This window comes from Ambystoma mexicanum, chromosome 9 (assembly GCF_040938575.1).
Source record: "Ambystoma mexicanum isolate Mex_15411 chromosome 9, UKY_AmexF1_1, whole genome shotgun sequence".
NCBI classification, from domain to species: Eukaryota; Metazoa; Chordata; class Amphibia; order Caudata; family Ambystomatidae; genus Ambystoma; species Ambystoma mexicanum.
The window spans coordinates 521,771,457-521,797,552 of record NC_090931.1 but is presented as its reverse complement, the minus strand read 5'-3'; the positions used below and the strand labels follow the sequence as shown (position 1 = coordinate 521,797,552).

The 26,096-nt window shown below is 47.3% G+C and overlaps 1 protein-coding gene across 2 annotated transcripts in view; it reads left to right on the top strand.

Moving 5' to 3' along the window:
* The window catches only part of USP32 (ubiquitin specific peptidase 32), a 3,569,419-nt gene that overhangs the window by 333,585 nt on the left and 3,209,738 nt on the right, over nucleotides 1-26,096 (top strand). For both annotated transcript variants that reach the window (XM_069615070.1, XM_069615069.1), the window contains exon 8: nucleotides 9,471-9,586. In XM_069615070.1, the coding sequence (XP_069471171.1) occupies nucleotides 9,471-9,586 (116 nt within the window). The remainder of the gene's footprint in view (nucleotides 1-9,470; nucleotides 9,587-26,096) is intronic.

Sequence of the window (26,096 nt, the reverse complement as noted above, 5' to 3'; positions counted from 1 at the left end):
GCATCTTTTGCTAAAAGTTAATATTGTTCAATGTGTTCATCAGCATGTCTGTCTTTACGTAGGTGACACTGATGGAAGTACAGAGCGATACCATGGAGTAAACCACACACACTTTCAACATCCACATGGTGAGGACGAGTGACTTGCACATAAACTTACATTCTCCCTTTGTATGTGATGCAGTTTATAATCCCAATGAACATTGTCCATTTAAAAATGGTGTAAATATATGTATCAATAAAAGGGTATAGATTGTAGATGTACCACTATTCCTTAGTAAACATCACGGCACTCCACATCCAAGTGTTTTTTTTACTAACAGTCCTTCGGATGTGACTATTCAAAATATGTAATTGTTTCAGTGTATAACAACCCTGAATTCTGTGGAATGTAGGCTTCAATGTAAACATTGTCCATCATTATTTTAAGTTACAATTTTTATTTCATTTTACTCTTACATCTTTCTTGATATTAATTTGCTATAGGATGAGGCCAGAACTTCAACAACATACTATTCTTATACTGCAACCGTTCTAGAGGATGAGGTATGACAAGTGAAAACTTATTGAACTAAATTAAACTTTTATTGTTAGAATTTGCAATACTGTCTGCTAATTGTCTGGCTTTATCTCAACTACCTGGATGTAACATTCCTAAAAGCATCATTTGTTACTGAATGATAGACACTTGCACTTACTATATGAATGGAGTAAGTATTTGTTCATAAACATTGAGCTTTTTTATAAATCTAATGGCTATAAAATTAATATTTAATGCATGATTTAATAAATGTTTTGCAGGATTATCACACACCAACTTCTGGCGACATCTCTGAAAGTTATCAGGTACACTTTTGAATCAGTCTTTTTAAAATGTTACACACAGTGTACTAGTATATGTCCACACTAATGCAAACATAGTAATCTTACGAGTGACCATATTTTTAGGTGAAAAATCATTAGATGACCTGTCTCAAGATGTAGTTTGTACGATCAATGATTTTAATATTACAATGTTTAACAATCTGATAATTTTCATTAAAATGATGTTTAAAGAATGTACTGCTGAAGTGGTCGAAATTAAAGATACCCATGGCCCAGAGGTATACATAATATATTAATAAATTTGAAGTCATCAACATTTATAACATTCACGTAATATTTTACATTTTTATAGTATTCACAAGAATGCAATCGGTTATTTGTACATTTGTATATATGAATCTTGCTTTAAAATCTAATAAGATGGTTTATACAATTTCTAAATGTTGGCTTTCAGCTTGGTCTTGAGGTTGGCAAATCAAAATCTAATGTTCCAAGGAAAATACAGAAAAGTAGGGGAAAAAAATAAAATAAAATGTTATCGCAATGAATTGTTTACAATCTATTATATTGAGTTTACATTTTGATGGTGTCATTGCAATATAATATATGTCTACAAAACAGTAAGCATGTTTCTTTGCATCCATTAGAGACCAAGGAAGAAGAGGAGCATGAACATGCAGACAAGAACCCAAACTAATAAAGTGGCTTGCCAAACCAATGTCAATTGGGAGCAGCTACTTTTTAATGCTCGGAATGCTCCTATAAAAATTCAAAGCCGTGATGCATATGTCCAGTGCCCAGAGTTTGAATACTATGTCACCAGTGACTCATGTAAAGTAACCATGGATCATTGCTACAGAAACGTAAGGCAACACGAAAACACAGAAATAACGGACCCTTTTTTCGAATTGCTTGCAGAACCACTGACACAATCCACACCTGCTAAAAAACTAAAATCTAAGAAAGAGGAAATGATCACTCTTTCACCATTACATTTTGAAAATCCTGAAACTTCACAAACCGAAATAAGTCCAGCAACTTCACAAGTGATCAACGATTGTGCTCTTGATCAGGACTTCACTCTTCTGAGTGTTGATGACTTATCCACCACCATTGAATCGCAAACCACAGTAGTGCAGGACAATTGGCAGTTGCGGTAGGCAAAATACATTGGGCCTCATCACGAGTTGGGCGGTATTCCGGTGGTATACCTGCCGGGACACGGCTGCACTAATAGCGCTACCGCCAAACTCCCAGGTGCTATTGGTGCCGGATCACGGGTTTGGCGGAACGGAAATTTCCCCACTGGGCCCGATGGGGAATTTTCAGCGTGACTACCGTCGGCAGTATTACTGCGCAGTAACTGCACCGAAAATCTGCAAATTCGCAGTGGTTTTACAGGCAGCTCCGAGCTGGGGGTAAATCCTGCCAAACCCATGATTTGGCAGACCCTTAAATGCGGTGGTAATAGCGTTACCACCACATTTAAGGGTTACCGCCGAACTTGTGATGACCCCCATTGTATTAGACTGCTGCCTGGATGAGATTATGAAAATTATAAGTTGTGATTATAAATTACTTTGTAGGGTTTATGGGGAGCCATTGGTTAACTTTACTTGTGTAGTTCAAGTCACAAACGTAAAGCTCAAGGGTAGCTGTGTACAGAACCATAACACATTTGCATGGTCTGCTCAAACTATACTTGGAAAAGTGCCTGCTGGAAATTTACTTTGTTCAGATGCTTTGCTGTTTAGCGGATCAACGTTCAACAAAATTGCAAGTTTCTGTACATTTGTGGGACTTGAGTTCCTTAACAAAAACAATACTATAGATATCGAAGAAATTCTTGTACCCAGCTATTAGTCATGCATGGACAGAGGAACCAATATCTTTGGATTATGCTTTCCATGAGAAAAGGCTCAGGCTTTTAGGTGTTGCACAGTGTAACAGTCCTGGGTTTTCAGCTTAACACTGCACTTACTACTTCCAAGACATGCAAACCAAAAGAATAGTGAGTTTAGTTGTGGTGCAAGTGTCTGAATGTAGATCTTCGGTTGCAATGGAAAAATATGGGTTTATTAAATCCATTGAACTTCTGCAGTCCAGAGGAATGCAAGTTGACCTAATAGCCACTGACAGTCACGATTCAATAGCCAAGGCCATGCGAGAGCAGTTCCCACACACACACAGCATCAGTCTATGGCACGTTGCAAAATTCATTTCTTGAAGTCACAGCTGCTGGTACAAAAGGGCTACTGAAAACATTTTAAGTTGGTCACATTCTATCAGAAACCATCTTTGGTGTAGCTCTAAAACCTGTGATGGATCAGCAGATATGCTGCTCCAAACATGGCGTTCATTGATGCACCATTGTTCAAACAAACACTTGTGGGAAGCAAACTAACATTTCCAAGAATGTTCACATGGATCATTGACCATGAGCGTAAGAAAAGGTGGTTGGTGCCAGGCTCCCCTGCTCACACAGCACTCGAGAAGATTGTCTATGACAAACTGCTTTCCAGAGACATGAGGCAATTCACTGAATTCTGCCACACAGGAGATTTGGAGGTTTGCCATAATATGTGCCTAAAGTACAGGCCTAAATGGTGGCATTTTTCAATAGACGGTATGTATGCCAGAACAAGACTAGCTGTACTTGCACATGAGAAAGTTGGCAGGGAACATTCAAAAACTGCCAGAACTTTCAGGGATCTCCTTTACAACAAGGAGTTTGCAAAAAGAAGCAAACAGCGTGTGGCAAACCCAATCTTCCAGCCGATGGATTTTGATTTTGTAAAAGATCTGACATTGAATGAGCTGGCCATACTAATGCATGGAATAGCTCCTTACTTTGTTCCCCGGCCCCAGTCTATGACACATAACCTTGCCAACAAGGTGTGCCCTCCCTAACTTGAACTTGTTGAAAGGTTGACTTCAAGATTCAAATGATGTGCGTCGCTCTTCACAATTCCTTTTTTAATGTAAATTACACCTGTTTGAACCGTTTACACATTGTTTGGAATTTTTTTAAATCTACCAGGTTGCACAGAGTTGGGTGCAGGTCTCTCTCCTCAGATAGTGCCTTCCCTTTGGAAGCGACCTCCCAGCCACCATCCGACTTACGCTGCACCTCCTTTAATTCCAGAAAGTGCTCAAAACTATTCTCTGCTTTACCTCTTTACTTCTTTGCCTTCACTGCAAATCAGCCCACTGCTGCTGTGACAGGTGGCCTGACCCCACGGGAATGTTACATCATCCCTGGCCCTTCCTCCCAGTCATTTCCAGCACTCCTCCACCCCCCACTGCACTGCCCTGTGGGCCCTTGCTTAGTGTATCATACCACCCTTGTGAGACTCCTCCTTTGCTCCCCTTAGCACTTTCCTCCCAGGCCCTCCTCCAGCACTTGTCCACTTCTGTGCTCCTTTTATTCCCATCCACTGCACTACCCCTAATTGCATTTCCACATCCGAATACAAGATGATCCAGTCATGGTGCACCCCTAATGATCTCTGTTTCATTGCTAGATTGAGATCAATCCTCTTGGGACTGCAGTCGCTTGATTCCCCCCTGCGCTTGGACCACTCTGTGTCTTATCCTACCTCTCCTTCCTCTGAAGCAGAAATCTTGGGGGGGTGTTTGACTCGTCTTTCCTTCACTCCTCATATCTTGGACCTTGCCAAGAAGGCCCACTTTCACCTTCGCCTCATTGGAGGGATTCTCACCTTTCCTCGCCTTCCCCCAGAAGCTCAATGTCTCTATAGCTCTGTTCCTCTCCACGCTGGACTACTGCAACAACCTATTCCTTAATGTACCCTCTAGCTCTATACTACCCCTCAAAATAACCTGGAATAGGGCTGCACGACTTATCCTTGGCATCAAGCACAGGGACTGTATCTCTCCGACCCTAACATTTCTCCACTGTCTTAAGCTTGCTGCAAGGATCAAGTTCCTATCCCTCTACATAATACCAAAATCTGTCTGGGGCTTGGGCCCTGTGGACATGATACCTGCCACTGGCTCTTACTAAATGCTCTCCGTCTATATCCCTTGGATCCTCCGACTCTAACTCTGTGTTGGTCAAAAGCTTCTCCAAGTATAGAGTTGGTGGCAGATGTTTCCTCTGTTAGCACCCTCCATTGAAACAGCCCCCCTCTCCCTCTCCGTCTTGAACCAGATCTCAAGTTCTGTCAGCTTCTCAAGAATATCCTCTTCTCCTCTTCCTTCCCTATCTCCCTTACGTGCTGACTCCCCTCATTCGCTGAGATTGGCAACCAGGTACCTTTATGAGTCCTACCGGTTCATGACCTTCTGTCCAATCAACTCCAGCATCCGGCACCCCTGCACTTGCCTTCGGACACTCTCCTGCCTGTGTAGCTGTATCAGGTAATGTTTGTACTTACTGGTCTGGCGGCTGGTATCCCCTCCCTGGGCTGTCGCAGCTTTTTAATTAACATGCTGTCTCCTAAACAGGCTCCATTGCAGACCCCCCCCCCCTTTGGTTCCCCTATCAATTCACCCCAAGCCTTTTTCTCTTCCCTCACTCTATACACTTTCACGTTCCAAATGTCACGAGTAGTAGCAGGAGTGTTGTTGTCTTGTTTAATTTGTCATTTTCCTTCATTGTCCTGGTTGTGCCAATGATCTTTGTCTTGATGCCAGTAAAACAGAGATACTTCCGATTTGAGGACCATGGACCATGCACCATGCTTGCCTCCAGCACTCTGTCTGCCCTACTCTACCATCACAATCTAGTGAGGCCAAAAGTCTTTCTGTGATCTAAGTCTACTCTCTCTCATTCAACCCTGACATCTTGGACATTTCCAAGAAGACATCATTTTAACTTTGCCTCCTTCAATGCATTCTCCTTTTCCTCATCTTCTCCCAGAAGGTCAATTTCTTCAGAGCTCTGGCCCTTTCTTGAGTGGACTAGTGCAAGAGCCTCTTAAAGAATCCTGCTCTTTCATCCCTTCGCCCCAGTCAACTATTGCAGAATAGGGATGCAAGACTTATCCTTGGCCTGAAGCCCACTGACCGGATCTCTACCGCTATAAAATCCCTCCACTGGCTCCTGGTCACCCACATCAGCTGTTACTAGCAGCCTCGGCCTTCGTGAGTCTTACAGGCTTCCAAGCCCTCTGTCCAGTCGACCCCAGCACCCACCACCATCAACACTTGTCTCTGGTCCCCCCGCATTACATCAGGGCGGCTGGGCATCCGCCCCTCAGGACACCACCGCACAAGCACCTAGCCAGTAGCCTCCTCCCATGGCACCACACCATAGCACTTACCATACTGGTCTCCCACCAGCACTTGCCCATAAATTGGTCCTCCACCCACCCCCTTCCCTCTCTCCTTCACTGCTAACATAACTTGCACGATACGAATGTGACAGGGCCTAGTAGTACAGTTTGTGTTCATCTATTGCTATTGTTTCGTTACTTCACTTTTTTACCGACCCATTTTGTTTTTGGACCACTATTGGTTGTATAGGCACATTCCAAATACTCATCTTCATTGATTTGATTTTCATTTGATGATTGCTGTAATATATGCACACATAAGCCAAGTGAGTAATTCAAAACTGAACTCACACTAGACATGTATTAATTATAGTGATGTAGTTTATTATTTTTCAACTTGCTCATTGCATATATGGCCCTTGGTGCAACATTCCACTCGTCCGTTTGCGAAATAGCACATTTGTCCAAACTTTCACACCCTTTGTGTCCACTTCCAGATCCACCGAGTCCTATCTGCACCTGGACTCGGCGCATCTGGGAAACAATCCGTAAATGTCACTAGGTGCGTTTTTACCATTAAAATGCTAGTAAATATTTGTGTATGCGGAATCCTGGAAATATTTAATTAGGTTTCAGTGCACAGCTTCCCAAGAATATTTTTCATTTTTGTTGGATGCGTACCTGCATAAACAAAACTCGCTGTAAACACTGCATGAAGGGTCTCATTGTTATTTTGGCTTTGAATCCACCACACTAGCAACTTCAAGGACACAATGTTGCGAATATCCACAAAGAATGTATAAGATTCAAGCTATGTTAAAAGCCGACAGAGCATAGTGCAGTTTCTATTTCTGAAACCTGTATTTTGAAGCATTCGCCTCCCGTGACAGAGAGAATAGACACTCAAAGCACAATGTAAGCAATTATGCAATTGAGGATGGGAAGTGTGCTGTATGCTATATGATTAACCATGTCATGGATGAATGTTTAATTTGACGCAAAGAAGTGACATTGTACGTGTTAGCTGAACTTGCTGCTTGCCCCTTCACCATCGAAGACCCGTGTTTCCTACCACTTCTCGAATGTGCAGCTCCCAGACTTTAATCGTGCCCAGAGCACTGTCTCCTACGGTCATTATTGGCCTTCGCTGGCTCTGCCGACGTACCCCCCTGTCATACAGTGTGAAGCTTTCCGGTTTATGCTCATTGACTTATTTCACCACCGTTCCTATTCATCTCCTAAGCGTCCTGCATGCCGGCCCACCATATGTCTAAGGGCTGTGTGCCTCCATCTGGGAGCTCTCTCTGGTTCGTGAAACCAGCAAACACTTCCCAATGGCTTCGGAGCGAGGCTGTGTTTAGCACTCGAGTGTCGCCGCCTCCACTGTCTCTCGGTATCGCACTGCCTTCTGTACTGACCAGGTTAGCCCCTTCCTCTCCACATATGGCTACTAGCACTGTACATGTAATCTATTTACAATCCACCTGTTTTGTTGTCTATACAGCTTTGTACTGCTTAACCCATGCACCTGCATTACCTACAACTGCATACTTGATGTTGTATTTCACCTACCAGAAATTGCATGCCTGATGTAGCCAGTCTGTGGACCCACAACTCTTTCGACTCAAATGCCAGTCTGCATGCCTGATGATGCCCCCAGTACCATGAGGTGTGGCTTTGCCAGTCTGTGTGCTCATACCTATTCTGTCTGCAAACATATATGTATGCATTCACTTTACTAATGTACTATGCACTTTTTGTTACTAGTGCCTAGATGCCTATGGGCTTTGTGCGATGAAATAAATGCAAAAAAATAAAATAAATACAAATAAATAATTATAACTTGAAATCATAGTTGACCTATTTATTTACTGTGTATATTATAATAAAAATTGTGTACACAATTTCTTTTTTAAGTTTATTTTTTAATTCTCGATTTTACGGTTACATCATCTCAATGTGCGCATGTTATGAAGTGACGCTTCCTGTGGACGGCTTCTTCAATCGGAATTGGACAATACTAGTGAACAACGCATTGTTAATTAGAATGATCTGAGACGATAGCCCGACAACAATCTGTCCTTTTGCAGTTGCAGTAACAACGAGCAATATGGCAGCTTATAGATTATGAAAACATGCTGATGTGAAAGTGTTGCATTTCGATCTGAAACCATTCCATCATTCTCACTAAGGTATCACATTGTACGTCGATCGAAAAAAAAAACTTTCAGTGAACTATACAAAGACGGATTAATCGATCGATGAAAGAAATCAGCATTGTAATATGTTTTCATGGACATAATCTCCTCCTTTCACCGTTTTAACTAAAATAAAAGTACTTGATACCATTCTGATTATCACAGTTTTATTCTGACTATACGTTTTTCAACCTTTTAGTGGGAAGAACGAAATATCTCGCCAACTAGGGCGATGTGTCTGTTTATGTTCCGCGTTCTGCGTTCGATAACGTTATGATGATGGTGATGTCAGTGTACGTTTGGCGATGCTGGCCTTCAACGTAATTAAAATAGGTGGAGCATATCGTTATGACAAGTGATGACTGCTTGAGGGGCGGGTGATATGATTTAGTGCCACGAGGGCACTTGAACTTAGAGCAATGGATCAATAGATATAATTTCCACAGGATTGCAGTGCCCAGGCAGGCGCTTTTTCGCCGGTATGAAAATGAGGAAAACAAAGGTAAGGTGATTAGGAATTTTCTTTTAAGATGGATCGATATACGATCGAAAACGCATGCCCTGATCGATTGGGACAATACAATTTCTGAGCCAACTACCCCTTTGAAGCCTGCATCTCCCTACCATAGCTCTGTCAAGAAAATGCACATGCATCGCTACATACATTGATTCTAATGCAGAAAAGGGGACTAGAATCCATTGATATTCATGCAAGTGTCATCATGAATGCAAAGGCATTGCTGGTGGCATTTACAATTGATTTTGTGTTTGGGCATAAAGCAGGGTGGAAACCTGTGTACATCCACATTTCCATGCTGGATTAAAACACAGCCACATAAACAATCAAAATTGCACTGTAGGGACTGCTCACATGTAAATGGTCCTGCACATGCAGTTCACTTGATCAATTTAAAATGTGCTGGTTGGTGAGCTGTATTTACATATTTTTGTCTTCCATTTTATCAGTAGTTCTTTTGTTTATCACGAAACAAATGGATAGTTATATTTTATTGAGCTAGTCTTGTGGTTTGTTCAATAAAAATGTTCTTCTTTATCAGAAATACTGACCAGCTCCCGTGTTGATGCAGTGTTTATAAAGTGTGAGTGATGTTACTGTATCATCCAGGTCTAATCATCTGAAGCAGCTCAAATGCCCGAATGATTAATTCTCATTTAATCTGACATTATGTATGTTTTTTTCCAAATAGTTTGTTTTAAGGTGTTCGATGTGGATCGAGATGGGATTTTGTCCCGCACAGAACTTGAAGAAATGGTTATTGCGCTTTTGGAAGTCTGGAAGGATAACCGCATAGATGCCATACCCGTGAGTTGCCTCACTTTTTTTGTATACTCCACTACAGTCACGCGCTCCAGTATTTGTATATGTGACCAAGCATGTAACAGCACAAAAAGTGGTTATTTTCTTTGCTGTGCCAAATAATTGAATTGTTTCTTAAATGACAAAATTGAAAATATGTCTTCAAGTAACACAAAGTATTGGAACCAGGCATATATGTAGCCGAGCAGTGACGAGACAAAATATTGCAACCACATTTAATTTTACTGGTCTAAATGTGGTTTGTTTTTTGATAAAAGGGGCGCATTGGTAAGTTTATGGCCGGTTTCGTGAGGATAACATGGGACTGGTCTTTTCTCATCAGAAAATACCAATAGTGGCTCATTTTCAATGGTATGCATCTATGGTGATTGGCATGTAGGATTGATCATGTATCCAGCTGGCCACAAACAAACTTCATAAAATATTCAATATCTTTGTACTCCTACGTCCCGTCCCCTTTCCGCCATCCTTGTGGGCGTTCCCCTAACATGGGGATGGTACTGGAATTCTGGCTGCAAAAAATTGAGCTTCCTCTTTAAATTTAGTTTAGCGCGCAGGGGCGCGTCCACACCCCAGCTAGGCCCCGCCCTCTGGCTCCTCACCTCAATCCCTTTTTCTGCACTGACGGTGTCAGACCTGGCAGGCAAGACAAATACTTGTTTAGCTTTCTGCTTGCTCCCAGTTTGTTTTTTCAATTCTTATTTCACTTCCCTTTTGGTGCCTCGCCTCCGCCGGCGCATGTCGGCCCTAGGAGGATTCACGAGATGTGCCTCATGTGACCGCTCATTCCCAGCCTCAGACCCCCATGCACTCTGTCTTGAGTGTTTGGGGCCCGACCACCGCGGGGACTCATGTTCGGCCTGTAGTGCTCTTGGTCACAGGGCATTGAAGAATCATTTGTCGCAGTGATGGGAGATCTACCAATCGTCTCCTCCGACCCACCTTAAGGACTTTGTCTTCAGGACCTCTCGTCAAGACAAGGTAGGGCCTCTGTTTAACACGGCTCCACAGCGTGGCGACTCCTTCCCCGGAGTTCACACTGATAGAGGTTCCTCTGATTCCGGTTTTGGCAGGCCCGAGGCCTTTAAGGCTACCGGTTCCGAAGCCGAGGTGCCGGACGGCTCTTCTGGGTACTCTGGGGACAGACCACAAGCTGTCCAGGTTACTGGCGCCCGAGCTGAGGGGCTCAGGGGCTCTACCAGCCTGTCCTTGGAAGGGTGATCAAGTTTGCCCTCTTTTTCTACCCCAGGTTGTAAAGGATCATCAAGTGCCACCTCCAAGAGTCTGCCCTCGGCTTGATCCAGCACGGCTACCGACACAGGTGCTAAGGGCGTCCAGCCTACCAGAGCTCGCTCCGAGGTCATGGGTCAAGGCGTTAAGACTACTAGCCGTCCAGGTGAGAGCTCAGCTCCTACCAGAGTTATCTCTGAGGTAGACTCCTCTTGGGTGCAAGACCCAAGCTGTGGCCTCTCTTGCCTCTGGGCATGGCGCAAGGCTTTAAAATAGTGCAGCAGAATGTGACGGTGCCTGCCAGGCAGGCAGCAATCGTGGATACTGATCAGGGCCCACCAGTGCTTAAACCCATCGAATGGGTGTTGCAGGAACATCCCAGCCCCCTTCCCTCTGGAAGCAGCAGCGGATCCTACAGTGCAGGCTTTTGATCCCCTAAGGGGTACATCTACCCATCATAGCCATACGGCTACAGGCACCAGGCGCCTTGGTGCTTTGACCAGGTCGGAGGCCCAGCTCCTCGGAGGGCCTGGCCCCCAGGGAACCAGCGACTAAGGACTGCTTCAAGCGCTTCCTCTTCCTCATGCGCTTCCCTCAGATGAAGGGGCTCCTGAAGAACATTGTGAAGGAGGTTATCCAGCGGTGGTGCCGCCCAGGCCCACTCCTCTGGGTGGTACTCCCATTCCACCTGCTCTCCCGGTGCTGCTCCCTCCACCAGTTCAGGCCCTACTGGTCGTTCTGACTCCGCTACCTCCTCCTGTACTACCAACTCCTCCCCCTTAACAGCCGCTGGACCTGTTTGCGGCTCCGGGCCTGTGGGACGACCCTAGAGGACCTGGGGGGGGGGGGGGAGGACGATGATGCCCAGGATGAAGAGCCCTCAGCATCCTTTACTTTTTTTTTCTTCAATATCTTTAATCATTTTTATAACACAGAACAAAACAACAATTACATTATCATTATGCAACAACTATTCCAACCTTTAACGCAAAATTCCCAACCCACCGACCTCCCCCCCCCCCCCCCCCCCCCCCCCCCGCTTGAACTGCCTGTATGATGTTCCGAATTAAGTCTTGGATTTTATACATAATTCGTCATCCTTCACTATTCTTCTTGCATGGAGACTTCAGCTGCATTTTGGCTAAACAAAGTTACAGTGAGGGCAATCCATTGTAATATGTCCAACTGTCCAAATCTTGCTTTTGCTCTCCCAGTGCTTCCCATACTCCTGTTTCTGCTGTTGGCCATTTTTCCAAAACTGCCCACCATCTTGCTATGCTTGGTTCCTTAGTATCTTTCCACCTCATGGCTATGCTAACTTTGGCGAGAATGTATATTAGGTCTTTAATCTTATTCAGTGGTTTATTTTTTGCGCTCTTCTTAAAAAGTCCAAGTGTACAATTCATTTGTCTCTTGAATTACTCTCGACACCTTGTAAATTCCGGAGATGGCGTGCCCTCCTTCAGATGTGTTAAGCAATGCCTCAACTTCCTCCCTACCCATTGACTCATCTACAATGTTTGGCCACCTACTCTTTATCACCTTTATCACCGCTGCGTGCAATAGGAATTGGCTTTGGTGTATGCCTGTGATCTCCTGCAACTCTGCAAAGCCCATCAGCCCTTTGTCATTTCTCAGGTCCCCAATGGCCTCCAGGTGGCACCCATATGGCCCGCATTTTGTACGCACCCTCTTCCTATGTCCAAGCTTTTCTGCCATCACCGCAGCAATGGGGATCTGTGGCGAGTTAAGGTCCCCAAGTCTCGTCTTTTTGCATGCCCTTTTCCATATTTGGATACCCATATCACTAAATAAGGGTAGCTATACTTTTATTCCGTGGGTGTCCAGAGCAGGTCCCGGGGGTTTAGGTTTTTGATGGCCAGCTGTAGGAGAAATGTTTGTCGTGGGATCGTCTGCCATCCATAACATTACATATTGTAATTGGCATGCCAAAAAATAGAGCTCGAAGTTTGGAATCTGCAACCCTCCCTGTCCATATGGCCTCTGCAACACGCTCAGCACCACCCTATGTCTACTACCCTCCCATAAGCAGCCCCTTCAGATTTTATCTAATTCTAGGAAGAATTGTTTGGGGATGTTATACGGGACATTTCCAAAACAGTGCATTAGCCTTGGTAGTGCAACCATTTTTAGCAGCAACGCCGTCCTTCCCGCCATTGACCTAGGTAGCTTGCCCCAGATCTCCATTGATTTTCGTAGACCTTCTTTTGCCTGTATTGTGTTGCATTCATGTTCTGTTTTGGGGTCATGATATATGTTTAGGCCCAGGTATTTGAAAGAGTCCTTGCTCCATGGCAGGGGGAGCCCTGGCAATGCCCCCACCGCCAGGGTAGCAGTCTTAGCCAGTGGGAACAGACAGGACTTGCTCTTATTTATTCTGATCCCTGTCAGTGTGCCAAAATGATCTAGTACCTCCAGTACGTATTGTAGATTAACTGTAGGGTTGCTCAGGTACAATAACGTGTCATCTGCATACATTGATATTATATGCCTCACCCCGTTTATTGCTATCCCAGCATCAATACATTCTTGTCTTAAGTAGGCTGCTAAGGGCTCAGTTGCAATTATATCCAAAATGGGGGACAGAGGACACCCCTGTCTAGTACCCATATACAATTGCCATTTGTCTGAATATGTGACCCCAGTCCTGACTCTAGCCATTGGTTTGGTGTATATTAACTGTACCCATTACTTGTATGTTAGCCCTATGCCCATCTTGACCATTCTGGCATACATCCAATCCCAATGCACAGAGTTGAATGCCTTGGTTGCGTCTAGGGAAGCAACTGCACCCTGTCCCTCGATGTTTTTTGGTGCTATATATGACATGCTGGAAGCGTTGGAGAGTCTCTGAAATGTTCCTCCCCGGGCCATATCCCATGTGGTCTTGGTGTATCAGCGTGGTTATCACTTTCCTGAGTCTATTCAATAGAATTGCCATTAGGATCTTGCTGTGTTGCTTCAATAGGGACAATGGCCTGTAGGAGCTACACTCGGTGTCAACCTTATTAGGTTTCAGTAGTGGGGTTATCATGGCTTCCCTCATGCTATCCGGGAGGATACCCATCTTGTATGCCTCGTTATACACCTTGGCAAGGAGTGGCGCCAGCGTTTCCACGTAGGCTTTATAGAATTCGTTTGTCAGCCCATCTGCGCCTGGGGGCCTTCTCTGTGTCAGAAGAACTTCGTCTGGGGTCACAGGCTCTTCTAACATGTTTGATTGTTGAGCGTCTAGATGTGGTAGGGTGATGAGATCTAGTACATCTTGTATGTCCCTCTCTTTGTCTGTCTGGGTGTCTGCATATAACGTCTTATAGTACTCTAAGAAGACCTTATTGATGCCAATTTGTGTGTTTACCACTCTCGTTCTGTGTCTAGAATGAAGCATATCGGGGACCTTGCTTTCCTATCTTTATACAGCCATGCAAGCATTCAACCTGGCTCATCCCCTTGTGCATAACTCCTCTAAGTGTTTCGCGTTGTTAAATTTCCCAAGTCTATCCCACTGCACAAGGCATTCTTGTCTCAGTCTGATTTCTTCCTGCACATGTTCCTCATCCCGCTTCTGCCTTCCTCTCAAGCTCCAATAATCTTTCTTCTACCCATTTGAGGTTGTTCGTGATGGTTTTCTGTACACCCCCTGATGTCACTATCATTTCTCCTCTTATGACTACCTTGTAGGATTCCCGGACAGTGCCCACCTGTTTTACGCTATCTTCATTTACTTCTATGAATTCCACCATACTTTTTCTGATGTTCTCGTGAAATGCCTTATCTAATAGTGCCTCGCTTCTCAGTCTCTAGGTAGGAATGGGAGGTATCAGGTGGAAATCGTCTATTTTGTAGCAAGGGGGGAATAGTCTGATAGGACTCTTGCTAGGTATTCGGCCTCAGTAAATTCCCTCATGTATTCCTCTTACGTGAACAAATAATCTATTCTGGTGTAGACTTTGTGTGGGACTGAGAAATGGGAATATTCTCTGTTTTTCTGATGCTGAATCCTCCATTTGTCTTCCAGCTGGAAGTGCTTCAGGAGCATGTTCAGGACTTTGGCTGGGGGGACGGCCTCTTGTGTTTTTAAATCGGACCTATCTAGTATGGGATTTAGGGTACAATTAAAGTCGCCGCCCCATATTACTGCTCCATCTCTCTAGGGGCCCAGCCTAGAGTTTAGCTACCTGAAGACAGTGGCAACATGATTAGTTGCATGGGTGTTTGAAATGCATATTTCTCAATTTTCTAGCATACCATGTATTATAGCCATCCTGCCCTCGTTGTCCGTCTTAGTGGTCAATATTTCTGAGTGGTACTGCTGGGTCGACCCAAATAAGACACCTCCAGCATATGTGGAATATGTGGATCCCACCAACACACCCCCCCATGCCCTTGCGGGATTCTGTTGTTTCTGTGCGTCTAGATGTGTTTCCTGCAACAATGCAATCCCCACTTTATTTCTCTTTATATACATGTTCACCCTCCTGCGTTTGACATAGTTATTTAGTCCCCGGATGTTTCATATCGTTACCTTGATGGTTTCAGCCATTGTCTCCAAGTATCCCTGGTGCTGTGAGAACCTTAAGTCTGCCACAACCTTTGGAAACGAGCATGTTCGGAGTGCAACAAGCTATGCCAGGCTTCCCTCCCTACCCCCCTCCCGAACCCCCAAAACTAACTGTAACATAGTTTGCCCAACTGTGCGCAGCACGCTAAAACTTCCCTGCTTCCGCTCCTATTGACCCAGTCATTAGACCAGTCACCTGGTGCCCAACGGGCAGGCACTCTGCAGTACCCCAAAGCCAACTATTGCAGGAGTAGTGGGTCTGCATTAGCGTTCCCTCTACTGAGTGAACATGACTACACCTCTGTGCTCCTGTGTCTCCTTAGGGTTTCATTGTCACTTCATTTTATCTTAGTCTTGAACTTCTCAGTGCGGTGTGGACTTATTGTTTCTCTTGTGTGCCCAGTCTTAACATTGTTTGTCCCCATGCAGGTCTCTCCAGTATTACTCTCTCATATCGCAGTTCGCTGGCTTGTCTCTGTGACCTCTGGGATTGATACACTGTCCATCCAATCTTGCGCTTCCATTGGTGTCTCGAGGAAAAGCGTTTTGCCGTTAAGTATCACCTTCAGCTTTGCCGGATATATCAGCATGTACTTGAGGCCTGCTTTTCTGAGTCTCACCTTTGTTGTGATATATTGGGCCCTCCTCTTTTGCACCTGGAAGGTGTAATCTGGGAACACTGATATTTTCACAGAGGCTCTTTGCATTATCCCCTCAGACCTGGAGAAGGCAAGGATTGTTTTTCCCTATCCTTGTAATTGAGGACTTTAGCTCCTAATGAAGGAACGGTGCGCTCTTTCGATCGTAAACACTTGTGACAGTTATCCCGCTCCTTTTTCGTGCAGCAACAGGTTCTCCACATACATAGTGGGATCCGCTCCTTCCGTCCCTTCCGGGAGTCCCACGATCCTTATGTTGTTGTGGCATGCACATCCTTCCGTGTCCTCAGCTCTGTCTTAGAGCAGTTTAACCCTTTTTTTAATATTGATATTTTATTTATTTCTATCTATTGCAGTAGGATATCGATGTCCCTCGATGTTTGCACCCTGACTGCAGTGTTTTCTTTAACTTGGTCTTCCAGTCTCCTGTTGCGTTCCGATATGGCATATTGCCGCAATAGCCCGACATCTATGCCCACTGCATCAATTTTAACTTCTAATGTGGCTTGTGCCGCAATTGCGATCAGGACCTGTTGATTCCCTAGGTCAGTTATTTCAGTTGAAGGCGGCATCTGCTTAGTCTCTCTGTTGCTTTTGTCTGCGTCTTGCCGTAGTGCTTGGCCCTTTGCAAATGTCTCCATGGCCATCTGCTTGTTTTTTTACTTATTTCCTTTGTTTGCCATCTTCCCTATAACCCTTTCGGGTAGGCTGCTCGTTTCTGTTCCCCCAGGACGGGCTGTCGTCCCACACAGATCCTTGCCTTGAGCTTGTAGTCCTGCTTCAGGGATTGTCTTGTCCCTTCTGTGCTGCCCTGGACCGCCTCCAGCACTGGCCGTAGATGGCTGCCAAATTACTGTGGCTCCCCTTTGTCAGGCTCCTACACAAGCTTGACTGCCTCCTGCTACCTCCCGTATAGCGTGTTGTCAGGTGTAATATTGCTTGTGCCCTTGAGGCGCTCCTGCTGCTTTTACTATGTGGCCTCCCCTCTTTACCACTGTCTCTCGCAAGTACCAGGGGATACCTGAGGCGCAACGCGTAAAGTGTCTCAGGTATGCCTGTGCTCGCTGCTATCACTTTTCCCCACACAATAATCAAATCCACTTTCACTGGCGTACCAGTGCCTCCTCCTGGCCGCTACAGTCATTAGGGCATGCTCCACAGCTCACGCTCTGCTTTCGTGTGTCTTGTCGCACCTTCACTGTGTCTCCTGCATTTTGATGTGCTCCCCCCACTTTTTCCTTAGCCTGTGTGTGATGTGGGCAGTTAGGGGTCATTTACTCCATATTTGTATCACGCCTTAGTGTGGCGCTTTGTCTTGGGGCTTCGATGTTGCCTGCCTTCCGGCTTCGTTCCTCGGTGCCAGTATCGAAGTATTCTCAGAACGTTGTTCTGCTTAATGTTGCGATTTCATTGATGCCCGTTAGTCTGTGGGGCCGGATGCGCCACGTGCGATCTACCGTTGGGCGCTCTAAGGGAGAAGGGTCCGGTTTCGATCTAATCACACCCCGTTAAATGAAATATTCATTACGCAGAGCTGCCACAGAACAGCTTGTTAGTTCAGGGGGGGTAGTGGGAGGCCCCACTCTTCGCCCACTTTGCTCTGGTGTGAAACGCTTGGGCCCTCCCCTCTCCTTACTGCTGCCTTCTTCGCGGAATCTCCTCCTCTGCACCGGTCTGCGACGCGTATCCTCTGCTCTACTTTCGCAGCTGCCTTCCGTGTCACAGCCGCCTGCGTGGGTGCGCCCAGCAACCCACGTTCCACAGGCGCAATCCGCCCGTCTGGTTGGTTGGATCCGGTTGTCGGCACCTCCCGCTCTCGCCGGGTGCTGTTATGGCCGTCTTCTCCTTTCCTACCGGCACCCCTGCAGTGCCTCACATCCCTGCTGTCCGGATCTCTTTTGTGTTGTTGCGCTTCACTTTTTCTTCAGTCGCAGCTTTCAGGATGTTAGTCTTTGTATCCTTAACCTATGCCCCGTGCCTTCTCTGTGCGCTCCGACGGGTCTCCTCACCTCTGGGGGTGTCACTGCAAGGATAGCTCAGGGGCAACATGCTTGCCTTGCAAGCAAGACAACACGGAGCACCACAGGTTCGATCCCGGGTCCGTGCTTAGAAATCTTTGGGTATTAAGCACGTTATAAATAACCTATCAAATCATAACTCCTTACGCATCCACTTCACCAGGTGCACTGCAGCGCAGCTTTCCCTTCTCTCGTCGTCATTTTCCACTGCACGTCCGGGCTCAGTATCTCGCACGACGTATCTTGCGTTCCCTTTGCTCCTTAGACTTTGCCACTTGCACACTTGCCTCCAGAGTGTCTGCGAATGCTGATTTTGGTTTCTTTTTGGTCCAAAACTGTATTATTTGAAGCTGATCGTTAACTGATCAACAGGAGCCTCATGTGAGCATATCCTTCTCACATGGCTGCTCGCCCTCAACATGCTTTAAGGTCTTTCATTACCATCTTCAGGGCCTGGCAGAGTTCTTGAGGGTCCCTCTTCTCGAGGAAGTGCCCAAGGAGTCGGGCGTGATAGAAGAGGTCTTGGGGAAATGCACCACGATCCAGTCTGGCATCCCCCTCAAGAAGGATGTCCTGCAGGTGGCACGAAAGGTGTGGGAGAAGCCCAGGGCCAACGCCCAGATGAACAAGAAGAGCCAACAGCAGGTTTAGGCTGAAGGACAGGGAGCCAATCCTCCTTGCCTCCAACCCACAGCCCCATTCATCTGTGGTGTCTGTGGCCTCTTTGTATTCTAAACCATCGTCTTCCTCCACTTGATCCACCTCAAGTTGCCTCTCCAAGGAGGATATATTCCTTGAGTCCTTGGGAAAGCAATGTTACTCCATCTCAGGTCTGCATCTGCGGCAAGCCAGCGCGGACGCCCTCTTGGCTGCGGCTAACCAGAGGGTGTGGCGCAGGCTCAGGGAATTTCTGCCCGACATCCCTTCGGACAAGCAAACCTCCTTCAAGGCTAGTCTGGCAGATGCCTCTCGCCATTTCGCAGGACCTCATGAGTCTTCGTCTCCATCGACACAGCCAGCAGAAGGCTGTGCCTTGGGGTCGAGATGGAAAGGGCGGCGTGGATGCACGCAACAAAGTTCATCTGAAATGCAGGAGTGGATCCAGGATCTGCCCTTTAGGGCGTAAACCTTTTTCATTCATCAACCAATGACTTGATAAAGACGAAAACCTCCACTGAAACCACCAAGTCCTTGGCCATCCTGACAAAATCAGGTCAGAAATCCTTCCCTCAGTCCCAGGGCAGGACTGAGTTCAATCCCCATACTTTCTCCGGCTTCAAAGGGATCCGGGACCGTGACCATGGTGTACGGAGGCCTGACGGGTTGCCCAGCGACAACAGTAGGAAGTAGCAGAGGAACTTGCAAGGGTTTTTCTGCACCCCCTCCTCTGCTCCACCCCCCCCCCCCAACCTCCCTGTAATGTAAGTAAGGATGTCACGGGAGGAACTATTAACATTATAACGATTGTCCTTTTGTTTATAGTTATATCTGTATATTTATACGGAAGCTAGCTGGACAATAAGGCCCCACCATTTGACACCTCCTCTCGCTGCCGTTGTAATACAACTCGCATTCGCATTCTACTACGAGCGTTCTCCAACCTCGAGAACAGGGAATCATGTAGCCACGAGCCATGTCTCGCGTGCAGTAGCAGGAAGCACATATATTACACTCCCTCTGACGTCAAGAATCAGAGACTTCAAGGTTGAGGAACGCAGCACACCTGTGTAGGGGCCATCCTGTTCCAGGACACCTGGAAGTGTCTTTTTTTAGCAACCTGTGGATCCTCTCCATAGGCTCCACAGGCTTCAGTCTTCCTTTGCCTCTACCATCATCTCCTCTTTGTCAGATCGGGTCCCTGGCTCTTTTACGGGGGGACCTTTCGCTCTTGGAGATGCAGGCGATAGAACTGGTTCCACTTGTAGACAGGGGCTTTGGTTACTATTTCAGGATTTTTGCTTTACTCAAGAACATGCAGGCTGGCCTGAAAGTCCTGGACTTCTCATTTCAAAATCTGTCTTTAGTGCTGGAACGCTTCAAGATGATTGATCCCACGCATATAGCCGAGTCTCTGTGTGCAGGGCACTGGAATTGTTCCCTGGACCTCAAGGATGCATACCGATTGTCGTACCACTTTCAGTGCAAGGTGCTGCCCTTCTACCGGAACTGAGCTCATCCTGTCTTCACAAAGTTGATGAATGCAGTGGCGGGCCTTCTCCGTTTGGAGAGCCATTATCTATTCCCTTATTTGGATGACTGGCTGGTGAGGGCGGGGTCATCTGAAGGGGTGGTGCATTCCTGCTAGAGATTGGTGGACATCCTTCATCAGCTTGGGTTTTCCCTCAACCAGAGAAAATCACAGTTATGTCCATCTCAGGAACTGGTCTTCCTAGGAGATGCGTTGGAAAACTACTGTGGAACGGTTGTTCCCCACGCCCGAGAGGCTTATGTCCCTCTGCAAGGCAGTGGGACACTTTCTGGCCAAATCTACCACCTCCTCATGGTGGTTCCTGCACGTTCTGGACCAGATGGCCTTCTGCAACCTTACTGTACAGCACGCTCACCTCAAGATGAGGCGCCTACAGCTCCACCTGGCGGCCAATTGGGCTCAGGATACAGGATCCCATTACCACCGCTCCTGCTGCTCGATCTTTGCTTGTGGCTGATGGAGGACAATGTCTCAGTGGGAGCCCCCTTCACCCGACCGGAGCCTAACCTGGTGGTGATGGCGGACTCCTACCTCTCGGGTTGGGGGTGGGGCTACTCTGGAGGGCTACATGATTCATGGAGCATGGTCCAGGACAGAAGCCCTCTTGCATATCAATCTGCTCGATCTCAAAGTGGGCCTGGCACTCATTTACGTTCTTGCCCCTCATCACGGACAGGTCTGTTCTGGTCATGATGGACCATTTAACTACGATGTTGAACAAGCAGGGTGGCATCCGCTCCCCCCACCTGCATGGTGGCTGTTTCGATCTGGGAATGGGCCCTGATGGAAGGGATTTGGATTTCGACAGTCCGCCTTCTGGGGGACAGCAGTGCAGAAGCAGACCAGTTGAGTTGCTTGGGGTTCAACTATGAGTGGGAGTTGCACAATGACTCCTTGTTGTCCCTGTTCCAATGTTGGTGGTTCGCGGACCTGTATTTGTTTGCATCTCCCCGTAATGCCAAGTGACTCCTGTTTGCTTCACGGGCAGGTCAGGGTCTGGAGTCACTTTGAGATGACTTCCAGATCTGTTTCCACAGCCGCAGGTGTTATGCGTTCTGGCCCACACCTCTGCTCCAATGGACCCTCCAAGTTCTGGGCCTCTCTGCGTTGCAGCCTCATCCTGGTTGCCCCCCACTGGCCTTTAAGACCCTGGTTTTTGGATCTGGTGCAGTTGTGCTCCCAGGGTCCCATCCATCTTCCGATCCCCAGCAGGTGCTTCCTGACACAGCAGGGTGCGGCAGTGGAACATCCGGACCGGGCCAAACTGGCCCTGGTGGCCTGGTTCCTGATCAGCTGAGGCTTCAGCATGCTCAATTTTTGGATGACATCTGGGACATCATTCAGCAGGACAGGAGGTCCTTGACTCGGTCCCAGTATAAGAGGAAATGGAAGAGTCTGGACCCTGTCACCTGTCCTGGATGACGTACTGGCCTTTTCAGCACACCTGGCTCATTCTGGAGTTCAGGTGGATTCTTGCCGCACATATTTGGCGGCCTTTGGGCTTACAAGAATTCCCCTGAACATGTGTTTTCGGCAGCCAAACTGTTGGTTAAGGCCCACCTTAAGGGGTTGTCTAGGTTTGTTCCTCTGATGCATAGACCGCATCCGATCTGGGACCTCAATGTGTGGTTCTTGCAGCTTTGTAACACAAACCTTTTGAGCCAATGCCCTCTGTGGACATCTGCTTAGTGCCGCTAAAGACCGTTTCATTGGTGGCTCTCACCTCTGCGCGCAGGGTTAGTGAGCTGCAGGCGTGGTCTTTGTGCGAGCCCCTCACCACGTTTGACGACAAGGTCATCTTGCACACTAACCCACACTTCTTCCCCAAGGTGGTCTCTGTTCCATCTGAATCAAAAGATCTGCCTGCCAGTGTTCTTCCCCCAACCCCACAAACTGCGGCAGAAAGGGCCCTATTTTCCTTGGAACTCAAGAGGGTGCTCTAGTTTGATCTCTCTCAGACAAAATCCTTCAGGAGGTCCTAGGCATTGTTTGTGACTTTTGGAGATTCCTCCCCGCCATGCTTCTTGGGATGTCATCAGCAAGGCGGCTTCTTGGGCCACTCCATCGGCCTTCTGTAAGCACTACTCTCTGGACACCAGCTCCAGGCGCGATGCAGAGTTTGGTCAGACGGTTCCGAAGAACCTTTTTGCTTCCTCCTATATGTGAGGCAGGTTCCCGTAGCTCCACCCTATGTTCTTGTTCGGTGGAATCACCCACAAGGATGGAGGAAAGGGGAGGTGACGTATGAGTAATTTAAGTTGACTAGAGTAGTGACTAGAGTACTCATAGTCCCCTTTCCTGCATACGTCCCACCCACCTTCCCCCCGCTACAATGCCAATGGCTGATAGGTAATAAGTGTAGCCAGGTATCTAAGCGTCCGATGTGTTCAAAGGGGACTGAGGTGAGGTGCCTGAGGCTGGGGCCTTGGTAGGGCGTTCCCACGCCCGAGGCCTCGCCCCTATGCGCTGTACTAAATTTAAAGGGGAAGCTCAATTCTTCGCTGCTGGACCTAACAGGTTAGTCTGGCTGTCTTGGCACCCTTTCACTTTCAACTGAATCTGCTGGATTTTTATAGACTACTTTTTCCTGCCCACAAGTTCTCCACGGTTCTCATTGGTTCCCTGAATCCGCTGCTCCACTGGGCCAATCTCTATCCGAACTATACTCTTGAGGGCCTGGACCTCCTTTGGAAGTCTTCAAAAAGCCCTCTAGCCCCTCCCTCTTTTCAGTCACACTTTGCGCCAGCCAGCCTTGTGGTCAGAGTGGTTGTTTGCTTTGTGGCTCTCTCCAATCCTTAGTGAGTTGCTGTTCAAACAAGGATTGAGGAGCGTTTCAGCCTCCTGTTAGTGTTTAGCCCCTTGCCAGTTCTGTTACTGCTGCCTCACTTCTCCCCTGTAGCCCATCTGGGATTTATGGGGTGGGTGTTTGGTCTAGCCTTCCTCTTCTGAAGGGGACAGCCCAGTCCATTCCCATTAGGGTAATGAGTCTTTTCCAGGCCCGGTCTTGTTGGTTGGGCCCAGGTGCATTGTGGTACTTGAAGACTTTGTTTTTCTATTCCCTGCCCTGCTTCCAAGGATCCATGCCAAGTTCCTATGGAGTCAGATGCATGCTGGTCTCCATATGTTTTGAAAGAATGGAAAAGCGACCTGGCCAGGGCAGATGCTGATACGGTCTGGGGTCCGAGAAAGGGCACCAATGTGCATACACCGCTCCAGGAACAGCAGGGATCCACGGACAGGCATCCTCAACGTCCTTTCTCCCTTGACAGTTACACCCATAACCTTGTCGCATGGTGCAAAGCTAGAAATGCTGGAGACGTATTTGGAGCAAAAGCGAGATCTAACAAAGGGTGTAATGTAATGCATCATTTGAATAGCGCTTGTCACCATTGGTATGGTAACAACGCGCTGCAGGTTGAACGCCCACAGGAGGGGTGGGGGGGGGGTTGGACCTAAGTCCAGGTATGGGAAATTCGAGAAAGTGCTTGTATGCATTTTAGCCAGTACGAAGCTATGGAGGGGTGGCCAAGTCCCTGCTAGCCACCCATGTGAAGCTGGTATGTGGATGGGTGGTGTGAGGTAGTCTAGAGAGGGCATGTGAGAGAGGGAGAGTCATTCATTATGTGTGTAGCTACCTATCACATTTTTGTTGTGATGGATAGCTGCATTCTTCTGGCAGAGGTGTTGTGCTAAGTGTATGTATGATAGCAGATGCATGCGGGTCGGTGACCGTGCATGGAGAGTTATAGGTTCAATACATTGGCTACACTCTAACATTGTCCAGATTTAATGCATAGGCTACACTTTTGAGGAGAGTAGGCACCTCTCCCATCCTAAATAATTCCACTGAGTCACTGTCCTGGAAATAGAAGTTAAAAAGAGGGGGGGACTATCTTCAACATTGTCTTCAAGAGAAAGTGCTAGAGGCAAATAAGCAGAGGTTGGTGGACTGAATAATGTAAATACAGCAATTTAAGAATGTATCAATGGGCCTGAATAGCTTGTTACTACTGTCTAATTGTGGTACTGTAAGGTACAGTACATAGAGTTCATGGTTGTTTGTTTTGTTTTTACTTGTACCGTTGAAGCAAAAAGCTCCACTATGCTTGTCCATGATGTTGCTGACAGCAGTGAGGTCTGTACCCAAGGTGCTGCTGTTGTCGGATGCCCGTTTGATAGGAATGATATGATATATGGCATTTATAACGCGCCTATACACAAGTGTTTCAAGGCGCAACGAGGCAAGTGGGGGGGGGCAATGGGAGGACAAACAACGATACTATTTGGCCAGGTGTCATTCAGATTGCGCAAGTGCATGGGAAGGGGGAAAGGAAAAGTGTGCAGGGAGAGGGGAAGTGCAGTACATGGGAATTGGAATAAATATGACACAACAGCCAGCTAGTGGCAAGTGCAAGGAAGTGCAGACGTAAGTGCTAGTAGGGAGGACTGAAGGGATACAGAAAACGGTCCCCAAGTGAAGGGGGTGCCAGGGCGGCAGTGCAGGTGGGTAATTGATGGCGCCTGGGCCAGAGATCAAAAGGGTGGCCAGGTAGCCAGTGCAATTTCGGTCAGGAATTCAGCAAGGGAGAGGAGAGAAAGCAGAAGCAAAGAGGAAGGTTTTGAGGTATTTCCGGAACCGGGGATGGTTCTCTTCAAGTTTGAGGGAGGCAGGAAGGCTGTTCCAGAGGGAGGCCCCTGCTGAAGAGAGTAATCTGCCACCAACTCGTTGCTTGGAGAAGCGACTGACCCTAAGGGAGTTGGAGGCAGATGAGCGAAGAGCTAGAGAAGGGAGATATTTAGGTAGAGAGAGTTGAAGGTATTTCGGTCCCAGACCCCAGAAGGCCTTGTGTACAATACAGAGGGTTTTGAACTTAATCCTTGCAGCCACTGGGAGCCAGTGCAGAGATTTCAGTCCTGGAGAGATACGATCCATGGGCTTGAGGCCAAGGACAAGTCTTGCTTTCCTGTTATGGATAAGTTGCAGAGGGCGGAGAGTAGAGGCAGGCAGATTTAGATAGAGGCTGTAACAGTAGTCCAGCTTGGAGAGGACCAGGGCTCTGGAGACAGTGAGCTTCTGGGGGGAAGGAGAGGAAAGGAAGAATACCTCTAAGGAGGTGCAGCTGGTAGTGTGACTTCTTGGAGACGTCAGAGATGTGAGGGGAGAAGGAGAGTGCAGAGTCGAAGATGACCCTGGGGTTTTTAGCCTTGCAGGTGGGAGTGGGAGGAGGGCCAAGACAGGCCGGCCAGAGAGCTCCAGGGAAGGAGGGAGTGTGTGTGCTAATGAGTAGAGTCTCAGTCTTACTGACATTAAGACAGAGGTCGTTGGCGGCACACCATTCCTGAATGGCAGACAGACGGTGAGAGATGAGGGAAGGAGAGGAGGAGGCTGAGGGTAGCCTGAAAATGAGCTGGGTATCATCTGCATAGCACTGAAAGTTGGGACAGAGAGTGGCGATGCGGTGGGCAAGGAGTGCCAGGTGTTAGTTGAACAGCCAGGGAGAGAGGTTAGATCCCTGGGGGACACCACAGGTAGAGAAAAAGATGTTGGAGAGGAAGGACCCAAGTTGGACCTGGGAGGGTCGGTCAGAGAGGAAAGAAGTCAGCCATGCCAGAGCCTGACCAGTGCTACCCAGGTTATCACAGAGACGGTTGAGGAGGATAGCATGGTTGACCGTGTCAAAGGCAGAAGAGAGATCAAGCAAGATAAGAACGCAAGGGGTGTTAGAGTCGAGGTTGGTGAGCAGGTCTTCACGGATGTTCAGGAGAGCAGTTTCCGTGCTTCTGGCAGCTCTGAAGC